Here is a 17,725-nt window from a genome sequence, read left to right as displayed (position 1 = left end):
AGAGCTAGTTAATAATAAGCCTAAGTCATGTCAAGCCTCTGAGTGATTATTTAGAAGTAGCTGCAGGATGGGGCGGGACAGAAAGCTCCCTTTATCGCTTACCCCTCTTTCTACAGTGTCTCTTTCCCTCACTTGGCATGTCTTCCTGTCTCCAACACTCATTTGTGGGCTCTTACACATTCTCTTCTGAGACTTCAGACTCATGATTAGGACTTCAATGTCTTTCTTTTCTTTCAATAGCATTGGTGAGTTTTATTAAAATATTCCCATGTCTGCTGCTCACAGTTCCTTGTGAATATTCCAGCTAATTTCAGATAGCCCAGTCCAACTCCTGTCCTGAAATACATCCCAGTATGAGGACACACTTCAGTCTTACAAGGTTCTCTTGAACTGTGGTCATGCTTCCTGGTGTTGGTCTTAGTGATGGTGGGGATTTAAACTGGTTCCATTTTGTCAATATAGTGAATACGATGTGCAAGTACCTCTGCAATGTGCTGACTTAAAGTCCTAGGAGTATGTACTTTAGAATGGTGTGACTCAGCCACATGACACAATTCTAGGAATTCCAGAGCTGATAGAAAAGAAAATATCAGCTTGTATCTAAATACTGCTAATCTGTCTAGTGGCAAGGCTCGGCTTCTCCTTGCCACAGCTATCTTTCAAACTGTATTTCAAATGCGAGAGTTAGCCATATTCGCTGGTGATGCTGACCTCTCATGGTACTGTGTTAAAGGAAACTGCAGTCTGTCTTATGGTCATGCTTCCATGCCTGAGCAGAATTCATAGAGCATTAACTATGCCTGGCTAATGCAATCAGCACAAAGTTTTTCCATCCTTGCTTTCTACTTTCTCCTGAGGCGCTCATTCTCCAGAGCAAATTCAATTTCTCTGCTGCTCTAAAGTTCATGTCAAACTCCTTATTTCCAGGGATTTGGACTACTGGAAATATATCCCTGGGGTTCTTTCCAATTGGATTAATAATTAGGGTCCCACTAGCACATACTTGCCCCCAGGCTGGTTTCTGTGCTGAGAGCAGAACCTCATAACTTACCTTGATGGAAGGATGTCTTCCATTCTTCAATCATACAAGTAAAGTCTGCCTTCCTCCCTTCTTTCCTAATTCGTTTCTCCCTCATCTCTCTCATCTCCCTCCTTCTCCTCCCCTCCCCCCAACCCTAGTAAAGACAAAACAGGAAAAATGGCAGTATATTCTGCCCTTCTCTCTGTAGTGCATCATAGAAGCTCAGTTCTTTCATTCTCCCTGAGGATCTCCACCTGGCTGCCTTTGCTGGTAATGAGTGCTCTCTCACCGCTCTGCCAAAGGCAGCCAGCGGGTTTCGAGGGCTCGCTCTCGTCTTTCTAGGAGCACCGTTTTCTCCCATAGGCACAATTCTCTGTCTCTAGGACATTGAGGGAATTTGTCAAATTGAATTTCCTGGGAGTCTTTCAGTCTGAATATCCTGTCTTCCATTCCAATCACAAGTATGGACACAGTATTTTTTTTAAGAGGGGACAGTTTTAGAAGCATCCATCCCCTGCATTAGTATCTCCTTCCAGGATAAGTAAATCATGCTCCCAATCTTGGAATCTGTTACTTGATTCTGCACCAAGGCTCAGAGACAGCAAGAACAGAAGCCTGCCTCTGGTTCTAATGCTTACTTTCTTGTAATACTTCTACATACTTTGAAGAAAGTCACTTTGGCAAAGCTGTTTTTGCTGCTTACAGTCAAGCATCTTCTTGTTAAGATCTATCCACTGAGATGGAAAAACAAAAACACATTATAAATGTAGGACCCAGCCACGACAAGCTCAATAGAGACCTGAGTCTAGGTAGTTTTCCCTAAGGCAATACCCGGTTGCAAGAAAGACCATAAACTGAGACTACTCAGGCACCAGCCAGGAACAAGCCATCCAAAGGAAATTCCTAACATTCCAACAGTTGTAGATAGGGTCACCTGCCAGCACACACCCTGCTAAGGTAACTTTTCAAGGTTTTGCCTTTAAATAATGCCCTCTAGAAGGGCGGGGCACCCCCTCTTGCTGCTGCTTCGCAGTTGTTTTTGACCAGGTCCCTGCCTGCTTGTAATTGTGCACACAATAAACCTTGCTTTTGCATTTTCGTGAGTAGGTCTCCCTGGTGGTCTTTTGGGGTCCTCATGGACTGGGCATAGCAATAAATAAGAATCATACCCACAATATATATAATACCTGTCATTTGTTTTGTACATATTGTGTGCTAGGCACAGTCTAACCACTTTACAATCTTACAGCTATTTTGTGATAGAGGAATTATTTTATATGAACATCGACATAGAACTGATTTGGCAATATAGCTATTATTTAACTTTTAAGGGCCCTTAATTGACTTCTGAATCCAGGTGTCTTCTTCTCTAGACTCCTGTGCTCAATAATGAGTTATTGCACAACCTTCATTCTGTACAGTGGATGGCACATATATGTCACAATTCGAGAGTCCTAAGCCCTTAAGATCTATTAGTTTCAGACAGGAGAAGCTTCAACAAAGCAATGTCAAACAGCGTCGCATAAAACTTGTCACTTACTGACAGTGGCAGTGATTTGATGAGCAGCTTGGACACCAAGAGGACCTTGTTACACAAGCAAAGTCCCTTAGTCCACACATGCCACACTATGTACCAAGGAGACTCTACTAGCTAATCTGTATCTGCGCTTGTGTCCAGAAAACAGTGCCGAACCTCAGGGTGAGACAGTTCTTCACTTATCCACTATCACCATGGTGGAGTCCCCAGGAGACAGAAATCCCTAGTTGCTACATCAGCCATCCAGAAATGAGAAGGGTGGCAAAAAAGCAGAACTAGCTTGAGATTCTGAGATTCAGCTCAACTTATCATTGAAAACATTACCTCCCTCCGATTTTAGTTCTTTCCCAGCAAAACTAATGATTCCTATGTTGATTATTATTTAATCTTCATGTTAATATGCTGTTAGAAACAGGCAATTTGGAGCTATTTGTGTTTAACAGCTTGACCCATGGAATGGTTTCTTCATTACCAGGCTTATTTCTAGAAGACTGTCGAAAGTTTTACTTGTTGAGGGAAGCCTATCTGGAGCTAGTTTATCCCGTCAGTCCTTGCATAAAAATCTTAATTAAGCCAGGCACAGAGGCACAACCTGTAGCCTCAACACTTGGGAAGCTGAGGCAGGGGGATTGCTAAAAATCCCAAGTCAGTCAAGGCCTCACAGAGGAAACTTATCTCAAAACAAAAACAACAACAAAACCAAATAAATCAATGCCCTAAACTGAGCGCTGGAAGCATTGTTAGAACTGATCTAACTTTCAGCTGTGCAAGTTCAAGGTTGGTTTTGGGAGACACCACTGACTGCTCCTAGCTGTGGTGAGCTACTCTTCTGCACGGCTCTCTCCTTCTCCCCATCCCAACCTTGGACTGTAATTTCTGTCTCCTCTATTTCTCCCCCTGCTGTGACTTCTAATGAAATAAATTTCAGGAAGCCTCCTGATTGAATCCATGACAAGTGTGTAATTGACAGGAGCAGCTGGGCCCTCTTGACACGTGACCACCCTCTCATTCTTTCAGTTGGCTTCTTTATTTTAAATCCCCACCTTAGCTCTTTCTCCTATTTCTCTTTTGTTGGTGGACATCTCTGAGAGTCTCCTTAGATTTCTTGCTTCCTATATTTCCCTGTTACTTTGATTTGAGACCGAACATTTTCCTCATTTCCTAAGGTATTCTTCAGAAATCATCCTGTCTCATTTTTTTCATTCTTAGGAGCTTCTACAGGGTCTCCTTGCCTGCTCATCAGGGTTTCATTGCTCTTACCTGAAAACTCAGAACAGCTGTACCAGCCGTTGATTTCTCTCCTTTCATATTGACACCGAACGTAGCTCTGGGGTTTGTGGTGTCGTATTTATTTTAATTGGATGTTCTTTTTCTTTCCTTTCCTGTGGACGTACACTGGAATTATTCTCAATGATCATTTTGTCCTTATTTTAAACAAGAAACAAATTAGATTTTCTGAAGATAGTAATGAGAATCTGAGCACAAGAATCTTTTCTTTATGAGTGTAAGTGCAAAGATATCTGAGTTTCATAGTTATCATTTTCAATTTATATGTTTTATAAAAGCTGTGTAAAGACATAGTGAGTGCATTCGAGAAGCTTCGAAGAGTCTCTGTGGCTATCACTACCTTTGAGGACCAGCTTAACATTTTCTCTTCAGAGGAGTCTTCTGGGAATTGCTGGTTTTAATGCTGAGTCTTTACTGGCCACTAATAGTTCTGCTTTCAGAGCAGTGACCCTCACTTTTTTCAGCTCCATCACTAGTTTGTGACCCAAGGTTAATCCCAGTTTCTAGTGCTTGACAGTGGGCGAGTTCCCTAACCTTTCTGATCAGGTAATTTTATCACTTGTATTGCTTACCTCGGTAACATTATTGCCAGTAGTAGAAGGGAATATTCGAGAGAAACAGAGAAAGTTTATAATTTTTGTTCTTTCATTTCTTTACTTTAAAATTATTATATTAATATGTATGTTCATGTTTTAACTACATGTATGTCTGTGAATCACATGCGCCTGGTGTCCACTGAGGCCAGAAGAAGGCATTGGGTCCCCTGGAACTAGTTATAGATAGTGGTGACCGTCATGTGAGTGCTGGCTATTGATCTCAGGTCCTCTGGAAGAGCAGCTCATGCTCTTAACCACTGAGCCATCTCTCCAGTCCATAGACAATGTTTTTTTTTTTAATTGTGTCTATTGCTGACTATAAATTCTAAGTCTGTGGGGAGCTAGTGAAATCCTGACTGAATGTGTATCGTTGCTACGAGCACGAGCACGGCCCTGTCAAGGACATCAATGGCCCAGCTCCGTGGGCGTTGCCAAGCCTACCCAAGGTAAGGCTCAGAGGGACGACACAGCCTTCCTCTGGGTTGAGTGCAAAGGTTGAGAGCGTTTTGAAATGTCCACCATAGTTTTTCTCCCTGAGGATGTTCATGGGCTGGAGATGGATCATGCTGAGATTAGCTAAACCTGCCTCCTGCCTCTTGTTCATCTGTGGGCTGTAACCCTGCCTTGCTTTTCAAAGGTTCTGTAATAAACATGGATAAGCTTCTGGGTGCTGTGCCTTCCCCATCCGGGAACCCAGGCCACCTGATCTCAGCTTTTCTCTGTATGTCTCTGTATGTGTCTGTCGTTTCTTCATTCCTTTGTTGCCCCACGTCAGGGTTCTGGAGGTCATTCATAAGACTTTTGTTTCTATGTTACATGATATTGTGATAAGTTTTGTGTGTTCTTGGCATTTTAAATACATTACTAACCATTTATATCTCCAAGGGTGGGACGGTATGAAACCTTCCCTCACCCATCTTAAGGGTTATGGTGAACACACTTAAGCATATCACAGGTCAGTAACAGGAAAATATCAATTTTCTGTACCCAAAGTTTATGTGGTGTGGGAACCTATAAGAATGAAGACACAAAGTCACGAAGAAAGCTGTCGACTTTTATTCTTAGGTTTGGTAAAAATGCCAGCAAATAGAAAGGAAAACCTAGCTCTGTCTCTTTAGATTCTTGTTGGTACTTCAGGGCAGTATCCTCCTTGGAGGCAGTGTCATGGCCAGCAGGGGAGCAAAGGACCCAGAGCACAAGACAGTCTGGCTCCCGAGCTTCACCTCAAGAGACAATGTGGAGATTTACAGACAGGAGAAGAGGAGGCCAGAGAGATTTTGCCTAGGTGGCCCCCTAGGCTCCTTAAGTTCAGACTGCTAGGCATGTCATAGGAATTCAAATATTTTGAATTCCCTGAGCCCCAACACACTGTAACTTCAATTCATTACCAATTAGCATCCAAGTGCTGGCAGCAAATGTTGGGGGCAATGTGGGACATGTTTTTCTTACACTTTTAAGGCATATATAATTTTATTCAAATATGAATACGGATAGTCGGTCTTAGGTGATCTTTTAATTTTTCCTTCATTGAATCTAGTTCAGTAATTTACAAATAGAAGGTTACTAACAAATGATTGTAGCTTATTCCTATAATAAGCATTTTTAATTTTAATATACCTTAAACATAGTACAAATACATAGTTAAATATGATAAATGTGAAAGTAGTATTTAAAATAATCACTCTTTAAAAAACCCAATTTTCAAATGTCTATGATGCAGTCTGGTTCCCTAAATTTCTAGTAGGTTTTCTGAAAGGACTTAGTGCTGTCTGGACCAAAGGTAGACTTCAAAACACTCACATGATGAGCTAATGCATTTGCAACGGACTTCTGAGGGAGGTTATATACTGCTTAGATTGCAAATGGGCAGTGCAAAGGAGTGAGGAGTCAAGACCTCCTGAGTACCCTGGAAACGCTCAGTGGTTTTTCCTTGCTTCCTTTTCTTTCCTTCATAGTAGATGATGCAGCCCTGCTAGGAACCTGCCAATCAAACTATAGAAGAGCATCTCTTAAGGCTTAGAATCGTGGAATCTTAGGATGTGAAGACTGGCAAGTAACAGAAAAGATAACACAGCTGTTTCTGAGCTGCATCCCCTTTACCCTTTGGTGTGTTCTAATGTTATCATCGCCGTGCTTTGGGGTTCACAGCCCCTGTGTGTTCACTCTGTCCATGTAGTACAACTTGCTGCTCCCCTGAAGGATATGCTCGGTGGAGTAATTTTTTTTTCCCAATATCTGAGAAAGGAGCTCACGATTTTCCTCTAAGGTTTCTTGTTTGTTTCCCCCCCCCCCTTCATTGTGTGTGAGTGTTTGTGTGTACTTGCACACATGCTCATGTGCCACAGCCCACGAGTGTGGAGTAGGAGTGTGGAGGTCAAAGGACAAAAGGCAGTTCTTTCCTTCCACCACGTGAGTTGGGGGACCAGGTCCTCCTCGGGCTCACTGATAAGTGACTAAGGCCTTTAGGGGCTGAGCCATTTCACCAACCCCTCCTTAGTATTTTTAAGGGAACACAGTTATTGAATATATGGGACTAGAAAGAAATAGATGTAGTATATACTTGAAGACATTTCATTTTCATATTTTTCTGCAAGAGAAATGTATTTGTTCATGTAGCACACTAAATACATCAATCAGTTAATTGTCATAAAGTGCTTGGTGCTATTTTTGGGAAAGTCTGCTTAATTACGTCTTCAAGTAGGAAATAACCATTTAGTTTACAACTAAAGGTAAACACATTTTGGAATATATTGCCTACATTTTTTATGCATTTGGAGGCCTACACTAAGGTCTGCCATAAATATACTAATTGCATTGTTCTCTGGCTGTATTTTTAAGATATCTGCTAGAGGAACGTGTAACTACGAACTTTAAGAAATAGGATTGGTAACAAGGGCAAACCATTCATTAATCGCTTCCCAGAGGAAACTCTCTCTAAAGCTCTGTGTAATACTCAGTTTGATGTTGAAATACTTTTACTGTAATCTCTGCTATTTAATTAAATGTGAATGGAGGTTTGATGGTACGTGTCTTTTCCAGCAAGTGTTATCTAACAAGTTGCACTGATGATGTGTGTAGCATTAGCTGACTTTTTGTACGTGCTCATAAAAATGTTACCAGTGAGGCTGGTTTATTAGCATTTTGCTAAGTAGTTGGGGGTGGGGGAAACAGTTGACATTAACAACAACAGCAAAAAAACCAATAAAAACAAACAAACACGAAGGGCAGAACGCGACTCGCCCATGCCGCTTACCACCCTCACTCATTCAGAGCTGGCACCCTCTGGGATCAGCAGGTTCCTACACGCGCTGGGCAAAGCACGGCGCTGTGCAGGGCCAGGGCGTGCCCACCTGCAAACTGCTGGCTGTCTGGAGCCTGCAAACACCTTGCGAATTCCGAGAGGCTCTGGGGATGTCTGCCTAGAACGCTCAGCTCACAGCTTTAGGCAAAATGCTGCCAGCGTCCAGAAGCTTTCCAATGTATCAGCAACTTCACTTTGCAGAGCTGTCTGGTGGAGGTCTTGAGAAAACCCCTCTGACCAATCGCTCGCCAGTAGCCGTCGCTGCCATAGCGTACCTTTTGTTCTGACCACTGATTCGAGTGGAAGCGGCCGTGCCAGGCGTGCAGGGGCACCGCGAACCCTGCTTCCAGAGGCCTCCCGCCCTCAACGCCCAGCCCTCAGTCCGCCGCCACGAGCTTGCACGGCGGAGACACGCCCCTCTCCTCCCCGCGGAGCGCGGACTCACCCGGGCTCTCTGGCTCCGCCCACCCCGCTGGGAGCCTGGCTCTCTTTCCTGCCCCCTGCACTCGAGACCCAGAGGAGCCTCGGGAAAGGCTGCAGCCCTCATGGACCACAAGCGGGGTGCAGGCTAGCAGCGTCGGGGTCCGCGGCCACGCGCTCTCCAAAGGACCTCCCGAGACTGAGCGCGGGCTGAGAGTGCGGCCGGAAGAAGCGGCGGGTGGCTCCGGCGAAGGTCCGAGCTTGCAAGGTAGGGAGTAGGCAGATGGCCAGGCAAAGTTGATCAGTGCGGGAGGTGGCTGGCCTGCGCCTTCTCGCCGCTGGGAACCGCCGAGCGACTTGGACTCGACCCCGCCGCGCTGCGCCGCGCCCCGGGCGCGCAGTGCAGCGCTGATCTGCTGCTGCCCCGCGCGGGAGCGCACTTGCAAACTTGGTGGAGGTGCCCTGCGCGTCCTGTTGTGTAACCTCCGCGCTGCCAGCTGGACCGGGAAGTTGCCTGCCCGTCCTTCAGCTTGGTTCAGTCGCAACCTCGGGGCCAATTTCATGGCCCGCGACGAACGCGCGGCTAGAGCCGGCGTGGGCGAGCCCCCGCGCGCCCCGACCCGTGGGGAACTCCCGCGCGCTGTCCCTTCCCCTCGCCCGCGCCTCCGATGCGCGCTGAGCCCCTCGCCGCTGCTGCCCGCTCTCTGCGGTCTGCCCCTCCGAGTTGCTGCCTGAGTTGGAGAGCAGAGGATGACCGAGGTCCCTTGGTCGGCTGTCCCCAACGGGACGGACACAGCCTTCCTGGCTGGCCTGGGCTCGCCTTGGGGAAACAGTACAGTAGCTTCCACGGCAGCAGTTGCCTCTTCATTCAGATGTGCCCTGACCAAGACCGGCTTCCAATTCTACTACCTGCCGGTGGTTTACATCGTGGTGTTCATCATAGGCTTCCTGGGCAACAGCGTGGCTATCTGGATGTTCGTTTTCCACATGAAACCTTGGAGCGGCATCTCCGTGTACATGTTCAACTTGGCTCTGGCTGACTTTTTGTACGTGCTCACCCTGCCAGCTCTCATCTTTTACTACTTCAACAAGACTGACTGGATCTTCGGGGATGCTATGTGCAAGCTGCAGAGATTCATCTTCCATGTAAACCTCTATGGCAGCATCTTGTTCCTCACCTGCATCAGCGCACACAGGTACAGCGGCGTGGTGTACCCGCTCAAATCGCTGGGCAGGCTCAAGAAGAAGAATGCCATTTATGTCAGCGTGCTGGTGTGGCTCATTGTGGTGGTGGCTATCTCCCCCATTCTCTTCTACTCTGGCACTGGGATGCGGAAAAACAAAACCATCACCTGCTACGACACCACCGCCGACGAGTACCTGCGCAGTTATTTCATCTACAGCATGTGTACAACTGTGGCCATGTTCTGCATCCCCTTGGTGCTGATCTTGGGCTGCTATGGATTAATTGTTAGAGCTCTGATTTACAAAGACCTGGACAACTCTCCTCTCAGGAGGAAATCCATTTACCTGGTAATAATTGTCCTGACGGTGTTTGCTGTGTCTTACATCCCTTTCCACGTGATGAAAACGATGAATCTGCGGGCACGGCTGGATTTCCAGACCCCCGAAATGTGTGCGTTCAATGACAGGGTTTATGCCACCTACCAGGTGACACGAGGTCTGGCAAGTCTCAACAGCTGTGTGGATCCCATTCTTTATTTCTTGGCTGGAGACACTTTCAGAAGGAGATTGTCCCGAGCCACCCGGAAAGCTTCCAGGAGAAGTGAGGCCAATTTACAATCCAAGAGTGAAGAAATGACTCTCAATATCTTATCCGAGTTCAAGCAGAATGGAGACACCAGCTTGTGAAGGCACCAGACCCAAACACCTCACTTTTGTAACATGGTAGGATGCTCACAGAACCAACTACCTTTTCTTTTCCTTAAGTTCCTAGTACTCCAGATCAGACAGTAGTGAGTTGAGAAAAAAAAAAAAAAAAGGAAACATCGGTTTATTGCACGTTCACGTTTCTCTTCCTTTCCTGTAAGCTCCTTTCTTACTCACTAGGAGTCTGTGTAATCGAGCAGTGCCACCTAGATAAACACGCCCTCTTCTCCCTTTGAAACTCACAGGCGCGGCTATTATTTAAGTGTGTGCATGTGTTAGCAGGGCACTTTTGATATTAAAAGTTTCTCCCGGAAAACTGGCCGCCTGGAATTGGAGTTTGTGATTTGTCTGTCCAGCCTCCGTTGCTGTGTGTATCTCACGGTGAAAACGAACTAAAGTCTATACTTTCAAAAACTGCTTGGCCTAGGCTAATGCAATACCGGTCAGTCCATTCAGTAATGAGCAGCTGCCTGCGCTCCGTGTCCTTCAGTTCCTCGGAAGCATAGATGGTGGCTGACAGTGTCTTTGGGGATTTGAAAAGGAAAATAAAATCAGTGGACTTTTATGTGTGGAAAATGAGTTTTTCCAGTCATTTCTGGAAGACTGATTCCTGCACATTGCCTGTTTAATGTTTGGTGGTGGGAGGATGCAGATATTCTATTATTGGCAAAATACATTCAAAATAATTGAAGTGCATGTGTTTTTCTTATAAATATTGTGGACTGTTAGGCTTCCTAGGATAAAAAAAAAGCCCTCACTTGCTCCACTGCTGTGCAGTGTCTTTGGACTTTGTGTTCCAAGAGAAGTACTCACCCACATCTGTGAAAACAATTTTGAGAAATCACAGTTAAATTTCAGACTAAAGGTTGGTTGGCTGAAGAAGCAGAATGTTAGCTTAAGGGCTATAGGGCAGGGCTGTTAGTGTTTCAGAGGACTGTGGGTGACAGACATTCCCAATGCAGCTGGGGGTGGGGAGAAGAGTTCTAGAAGAAGGACTCAAAACCAAAATAATAATGAGAAAGGTTCTTTCTGATTCCTCAGAGTTCTTGAAAACATGAAATGCCTACTGAAACGTGAATGTAAGGAAGTCATAGGTGTGCCAAGAGCATGGAAAGCTGTAATCTTTTAACAAATTGTAATCTTTTAATGGCTCTTGAAATAAAACATTTGCAGAGAGAAAATGAAGGAAATTAACTTGTAAGTAACCGAGGCACCATAAAACTGAGAAGAAGGCAATTGAAAGTATACATCAAGCCCTTTGTAGTTAGGGCATAGCCAGTGTTTTCTGCTCTTGTCTGCTGAGCAGCAGTGAAATATTTGTAAAAGGGTATTGAAATTTAAAAAGAATTTTCAATGGGTAATGGATTGCTACACTTGTAGTCCTTGATATCATCAAACTTAATGTAATTAACATAATGAGGAAACAGTCACAAATACATAACCTGCTGTCTGAGAACTTCAGCTGTGGAAGCTAGTCTTTACCAGCTCTCTTCTGAGGTTATAAATGACGCTAGAAAATGCTTTTAAAGACCTTCTTAAGACAAAAAAAAGAACCTTTGTGGCCCAGTAGGATATAATGACATAAAATTCAGGGCTGGATGTCAGTTTTAGACACACAAGTGACCGGAGATCTGAAAGCTCTTTGGAGTGCTTCCATTTGCCAAGTCTCATGTTACTCAGGTCCGTGAAGAAGAGCTGCATTCAGCCTTCCTATCTCTCAGTGGCTCTCTTACACATTCAGTCTTGCCATAAAAGCCAACCGAAGAAGACACTTTAGGTGTCTCCCACTTTTGAGGTTTGCAGAGTTCCCAAGGGTTAAGATTCGTGCAGCATTTTCTGTTTCAAAGTCCTATAGACAAAAATCTAAAATACAGCCTCAGTATGTTGACACTTCAAAAAATGTTCAGTGGCTCAAAAGTAATTTTGTTAAACTTATCCAAATGGAAATTTCAGAAGCACACAGCTCAGTGATCCATATGTCTCCATTATTTCCTCATTGTTTAATACAGTTTTCTGTGTTTGAATCTCATGATGCCAGCCTGATCTTGGATGTATATTAAATGCACTGTTTCAACTTTCATAAACCGTTCTTTGGGAATGTGTTTTGGTGAGGGGACCAAGGTCCTTTACACTTTGCTGTGTTCCTCATTCTGGGGATTTGCCCCAGGGCCTAATGGATACTAGGCAAGAGTCCAGCCACTAAAATACAGCCCCAGCCTCACCTTCTTTCTTCGCTGCTTCATCATTTAATATAATAACACTGACTGTGCCAAATTCTTCCAGGTCAAGAGAAGTCCCTGAAATGACCTGTGTGTGCACAGGTCAGGAAGAAGCCACACGTTATTAGCCAAAAGACCAATTTTTGCCACCTGATATGAGTAAGCATGTTCATAGTAAAGACAGATCTGTCGACACTTGGGTGAATGGCACCAAAAATTGTACGGTTCAGCAAAGTCACTAAGTTTCACACTGCTAAAGTGTTTCCAAGTTCAAGGGTTTGTGATTGTTGTCGGTTTTGTTGTTGTGCCTTACAAATTGCTCTTCGACTCTTTGAAGGTTGCTTTGAACTTATATTGCACTAACATGGTAAATTAAGAAGAAAGAGCACACAGAGAAAATTCAAAATTAAAACCACGATGTGGCTACTGAGAATTTGCTGGAATCTTGACACTTGAATCCCATTTTGCATGAGCAGCAAAGGTGGCAGGGCATTCATTTGTCGGCACCATGGGTGCTGCGGTGAATCTTGAAAAGCAGACAATGCGAACTGTTTGGAATCTGTTTCTGTGCTTCCTAGGACTTTCCCTCTAGTCCTTGGATAAAATTCTTTGTGTTCACCGACTGTTGTATGGACAGGTTGAAACCTGAAGATCTCTACTTACTTAACCAGGACACTACACCACCTTTTGATATGACAGATACCAGTACTTAGCAAGAGCTAGAATTCAATTAGTAACAGAACTTAGAAGATATGGTACTAGTAAGTATGTATCAAAGATTTTGTTTTGCCAATTGAATGTAAATTACTATAATAGTATTTATTGATGAAGCTCGTGGGCCTTCAGCTGTACAGACTGTAAAACTTCTTTGAAGGTACAATATACTGATGTAAATTCTATTTATTGCAATGTATAATATTCAAATGTCACACTGGCATATTTTATGATAATATATAATGCTAGATAAAATGGCAATTATATGTAAGACTTTTTCAGATGTTAGTATTGAACATTTAAGACTAGTTTGTATTTAAATCTAAAAAAAAAATCTGTTTTATTATGTGTTTAATTTTCCCTGGATTTGGATTTGCATGCCTTCCTTTCATTTAGGATTCTTGTTCTACAGACACAACTTGGTGTTAGACTATCATAAGATTCATAACGAGTGTAGGATATTTTAGACAGGTTTTGTATTGTGTACTATATATATATATATATATATATATATATATTTGTATTATAGAAAGTTTGTGTTGTCTTTTCAGAATGTTTAGAATATGGCCTAAATATTTCCACTGCCACAGGCTAAATAAGGCTTGTCTCCTGTTCAGAATGGATGATTTAGAAGTCTAGTGGGCATTATAGACATAATGTAAGAATTTAAACACACATTTAGTGAAACAGCAAGAGAAAAGTGCGGCTGATAGTCTTGCTAGCTCTTGAAGCTTTGGATTGTACTTTTTCTTAAGGCAACTCAGTACAATCTTAACATCTTTAAGGTAGGGTTTTTACCGAACACTACCAACAAGTTCGGCATTGCAATTGGCTTTAATCCGTTTTCTTCAGGCACTCTGGCAACTTCAGTGCCAACATTTTTAGTGATAACTGTATCATTTGGCTGCTAAATTCTGTCAACTTTTTTTTTTAATGAAGGTGAACTTATGTTACAGATCAAAATTTGTGCATTTGAGTTATATGTTGTTTTAGCGATTTTGCAAGAAAATTTTATTTTTATAATATCTGTGATGTTCATGTAAATGATGGAAGCGGATTTCTTTGCAGTTAGCAGTGCCATGGAGTGGTATCAAACAGTGTTATTTGACGCTTTGAGCCTTCTCAGGTTTGTCGGCATCAGTGATAGCTTGACAAAGTTTGGATTGATTACATATAACTGTCTTTGTAATAAAAAAGAGGTATACTTCCCGTAAAAGCACATTATTGTTTGACTGTAGCAAGCTGCAGAATCTCCTGTGTTTCTGTGCTTGCATGCATATGTGTGTGCGCGTCGTGTGTGCGTGTGTCTGTATGTGTGCGTGCGTGTGCGTGTGTCTGTGTGTGTGTGTGTGTGGTGTGTCCAAGGCATGGCAGCCAACCTTGTATCTGCTATTTATAATAACAACAGAACTTTATAATTGAGGTCATCAGAATTACACTTATCATAGACAATTCAAACTGAGAAATTCAATAAAACCATGAAACATGGTGACAATGTCTGTGTTCTTACACTACTCTTGCTCAGCAGTCTCCTCATATTTAACACATTATAATACACAGAGCGGAAAATACTACAGGACATGTCTTAATTAAGTAATTTTTTTTAAGATGACAAGTGGGCCATAAGATTTTAAGATAAAAGAAGAATCCTTGTGTCATTTAATCCCTAAGATTATTATTATTTGATGTCTGAAAGAGGATATAATCTGCTGGGAGTTTGTGAAGGTAGGGTTTCTCTGTGTAGCCCTAGCTATCTTGGAACTTGCTTCATAGACCAGGCTGGCCTCGAACTCACAGAGATCTGCCTGCTTCTGCCTATCCATAGAAGTAATTATACTAACCATCTTTATTAGGTTCCGTTTTTTAGCTTACATTGTCTTTGTCTCCCAGGTGTAAGATTCTCTCTCTCTCTCTCTCTCTCTCTCTCTCTCTCTCTCTCTCTCTCTCTCCATATACATATATGTGTGTGTGATATACGTATATGTGTATATATGTGTATATATATAATCTAAACATGTTTAAGCCATACATTTTAATTAAAATCATCTCAGTAGAGGAGGTGAATGTGCAATGCTCTGGTACTGTGTTTTCTGGCATCTTCAGAACTGTCCTGCAAGAAATTCCTGTGCAGAACATGCAAATCTCTGCCTGCCCTTAAGAAACTGGTAAATCCTTAGGAAGGGTCTTCATTAGATGCACTGGGCAGATTGCACTGTTTGTGACATCAACGTTGGTAAAGTGTGTGTGTGTGTGTGTGTGTGTGTTGTTGCATATTAGAGTGTATATGCTCATTGGAGTATGTATTGGGATGTATGTGTGTTAGACTGTGTATGTGTGTATGTTGGCATGTGTGAATGTATATGTGTGCCACAGTGTGTACTGGAGTGTGTCTAATTCATACTCGGGAATAATGCATATAATTATCTTTATATTTTAAGACTTTGTCCTAAAGTTTTAACAACTTTGACTTTGTACATCACCTTAAGTATTACAGTACATTTTTTTCTGCAAATAAAGGTGCATATTTTTTCTCTTCCTTCTGTCAATGGCTTAGAAAATTTAAATACTCTTTTTAGGAAATTTAGAATTCTGCTCCCAAATATGGTCAGAGCTTCCATCTCCAGACGTAAAACCTGCTGCTGTATTAGGAGTTCATCTGTTAGGGTCCAGAGCTCCGACAGCACAAGCTCTGTGCACACAGCAGATGCCACTTGAAATCTGTGTTCATGTTTTCTCTGTGCTTGTTAACCCTGCGAAGTCGCAGTGCTCTGGGCTCGTCCCGGGGTCTTCCCTGGGCAGTCAGCATGGCTGCTGGGACTGATGGGCAATCCAAACCAGCAGCTGTGGATATATCAGGCCCCTGAACTGAGCATCTGGCTGGACCACAGTGACCCAGGAACAGAGCTGGGAATGGGGTAGGGATATGGAGGCAAGTGGTCTGTCTTTCACACAGAATAGGAAAAACATCCTCACTACTTCTTTTTGGATTGCTTGTTGGTTAGAAATGACCAGTGTGAAAACGGCAAATCCTCCAAGATTGGCTAAGACAGAGACCTTGAAGATGACCCAGCAAATTCTGTCACTTTGGTTTACAGGTGAGAGTAAAATTTCTGTTCAAAGGCAGGGAGAGGAAAAGAACACACTAATTAAGGTTATGAGGGACTTACTTCAACAAAGGAAATAGAATAGAGAATAATGTTAATCAGAATCAGTAAATGATTTCAGTGTGTGTGTGTGTGTGTGTGTGTGTGTGTGTGCGCATGTGTATGTATGCATGTGTGTGTGCATGTGTACATTTACTTGTGTCCTAGGTTTTGCTAGAGATTTTATTTTACTACTTTTGTTGTAGACATGATCAAAAATCGTAAATTGTCCATTACTTTAGTAAAAAGTGGCATGAATATCTAAAGAAACAGGATGAGACATTTGTTTCTCAAAACTATTTTTAAATAAATGCAAAGGTATTTGTTTAACTTTATCACATGCAATCATTTTTTCATACTGTTAATGTTATAGTGTTACAATCATAATTCCCAAAAATGTGCATTTGAAGCTGAAGGGTCTCTTACTTTCTCAAGCACGGCAAACTTAGCTCTAACAGACCTTGCCCTTCTCCCCAAAACCCTGTCCTCTGCCTCTCTAAAAACCCCCTACATTACAGTCCTAATGCTAGTCCCTTCAGTCTATTCTCTTATTTGGCCACTTCCTCCTGAGACAGACTACCAAGGTCTTGCTATCAAAAGCCCCCTTTGTCTCACCTAATTAACATGCCCAGTTAAAATTAAACGTTTTCATCTTAACACAGGCTTTCCCTTTTACCTTCATAAGCCACCATTTGCCTATGGACCACATCTGTCTCTTCTCTATTTAGAGGCAGCCCTTTGTCGGTCCCACCCCCGCCAGGACAAATGCCCCCTTCCCCCTCTCTCTTGCTCCTTTTCCCTTCTCCCTCATCCTCTGTGTCCTGTCTTTTTCTATTATTCCTTGCCCTTTGTCCATCTGGGGCAAATGAATTTCCTTTGTGCTAAGAACTTGGTCTTGGGGTGTTCTGAGCCAAGTGTGAGGTCCCTGAAGAAGTCATTGCACTTGATTTGACCGTATCTTGAAGTTTGGACTGTCAGCTTCGTACGTGTAACAGCACAAACTTGCCGTCAGAAAGCCCCAGCTCTGAACTCAGTGCTGCTCCTTAAAGCCTGTATTCCCTTGTCAGGTTATTTAAACCTCTCAGCTGTGTATTCCATGCCAACAAGAAGGGCATAATAATAAGCACCTTACATGATATTGGGCGGGGAAGACAAGGTATACAGAGACTCCCAACAGGACACACTTGCATAGCAAGAGGGCATTCTAGGGCCCTTGATGCTGCTCTTTCTTTCGGAGTCAATGAAGTCACACTCCTTGCTCTTACTTGGCAATCTGTAGGCAGGTGCTGCTTTGCTGTCATTGCTTCAGATTCCTTTAGCTCCCTTTCACACGGGTAGGCTTTCTGGGTCCCCCCACATCCTCATCATATTGTCAGACGGCGTGGACACATAACGTTGTTCTTTTGCTTGCTTCATTGGATGCTTAAAGTCATAACAAGCAAGACATCCACATTTATATGCTTTGTCCTACGCTATTTACACTGAGACAGAGACGCCTAAGACAAAGTGCATCCAGCTAAAAGCATATTAACAGGAAGCGTTGACCTCCCTCGCCAGGCCTTACCTCTCAAGTTCATGGTTTATTTTCAGTCACCAC

General features: G+C 43.2%; 1 protein-coding gene across 1 annotated transcript; it reads left to right on the top strand.

The window, feature by feature from the left end:
- Window positions 1-8,210: 8,210 nt before the first annotated feature.
- P2ry1 (purinergic receptor P2Y1) lies at window positions 8,211-16,463 on the top strand. Its single transcript, XM_038347635.2, has one exon. The coding sequence runs from the start codon at window positions 8,913-8,915 to the stop codon at window positions 10,032-10,034; it is 1,122 nt and encodes a 373-aa protein (XP_038203563.1). The 5' UTR covers window positions 8,211-8,912; the 3' UTR covers window positions 10,035-16,463.
- The last annotated feature ends 1,262 nt before the right edge of the window (window positions 16,464-17,725 follow it).

The sequence above is a fragment of the Arvicola amphibius genome, chromosome 11 (genome assembly GCF_903992535.2).
Source record: "Arvicola amphibius chromosome 11, mArvAmp1.2, whole genome shotgun sequence".
Classification (NCBI taxonomy): Eukaryota; Metazoa; Chordata; class Mammalia; order Rodentia; family Cricetidae; genus Arvicola; species Arvicola amphibius.
The sequence above is the reverse complement of the archived record's forward strand: the minus strand, read 5'-3'. Positions and strand labels throughout refer to the sequence as shown.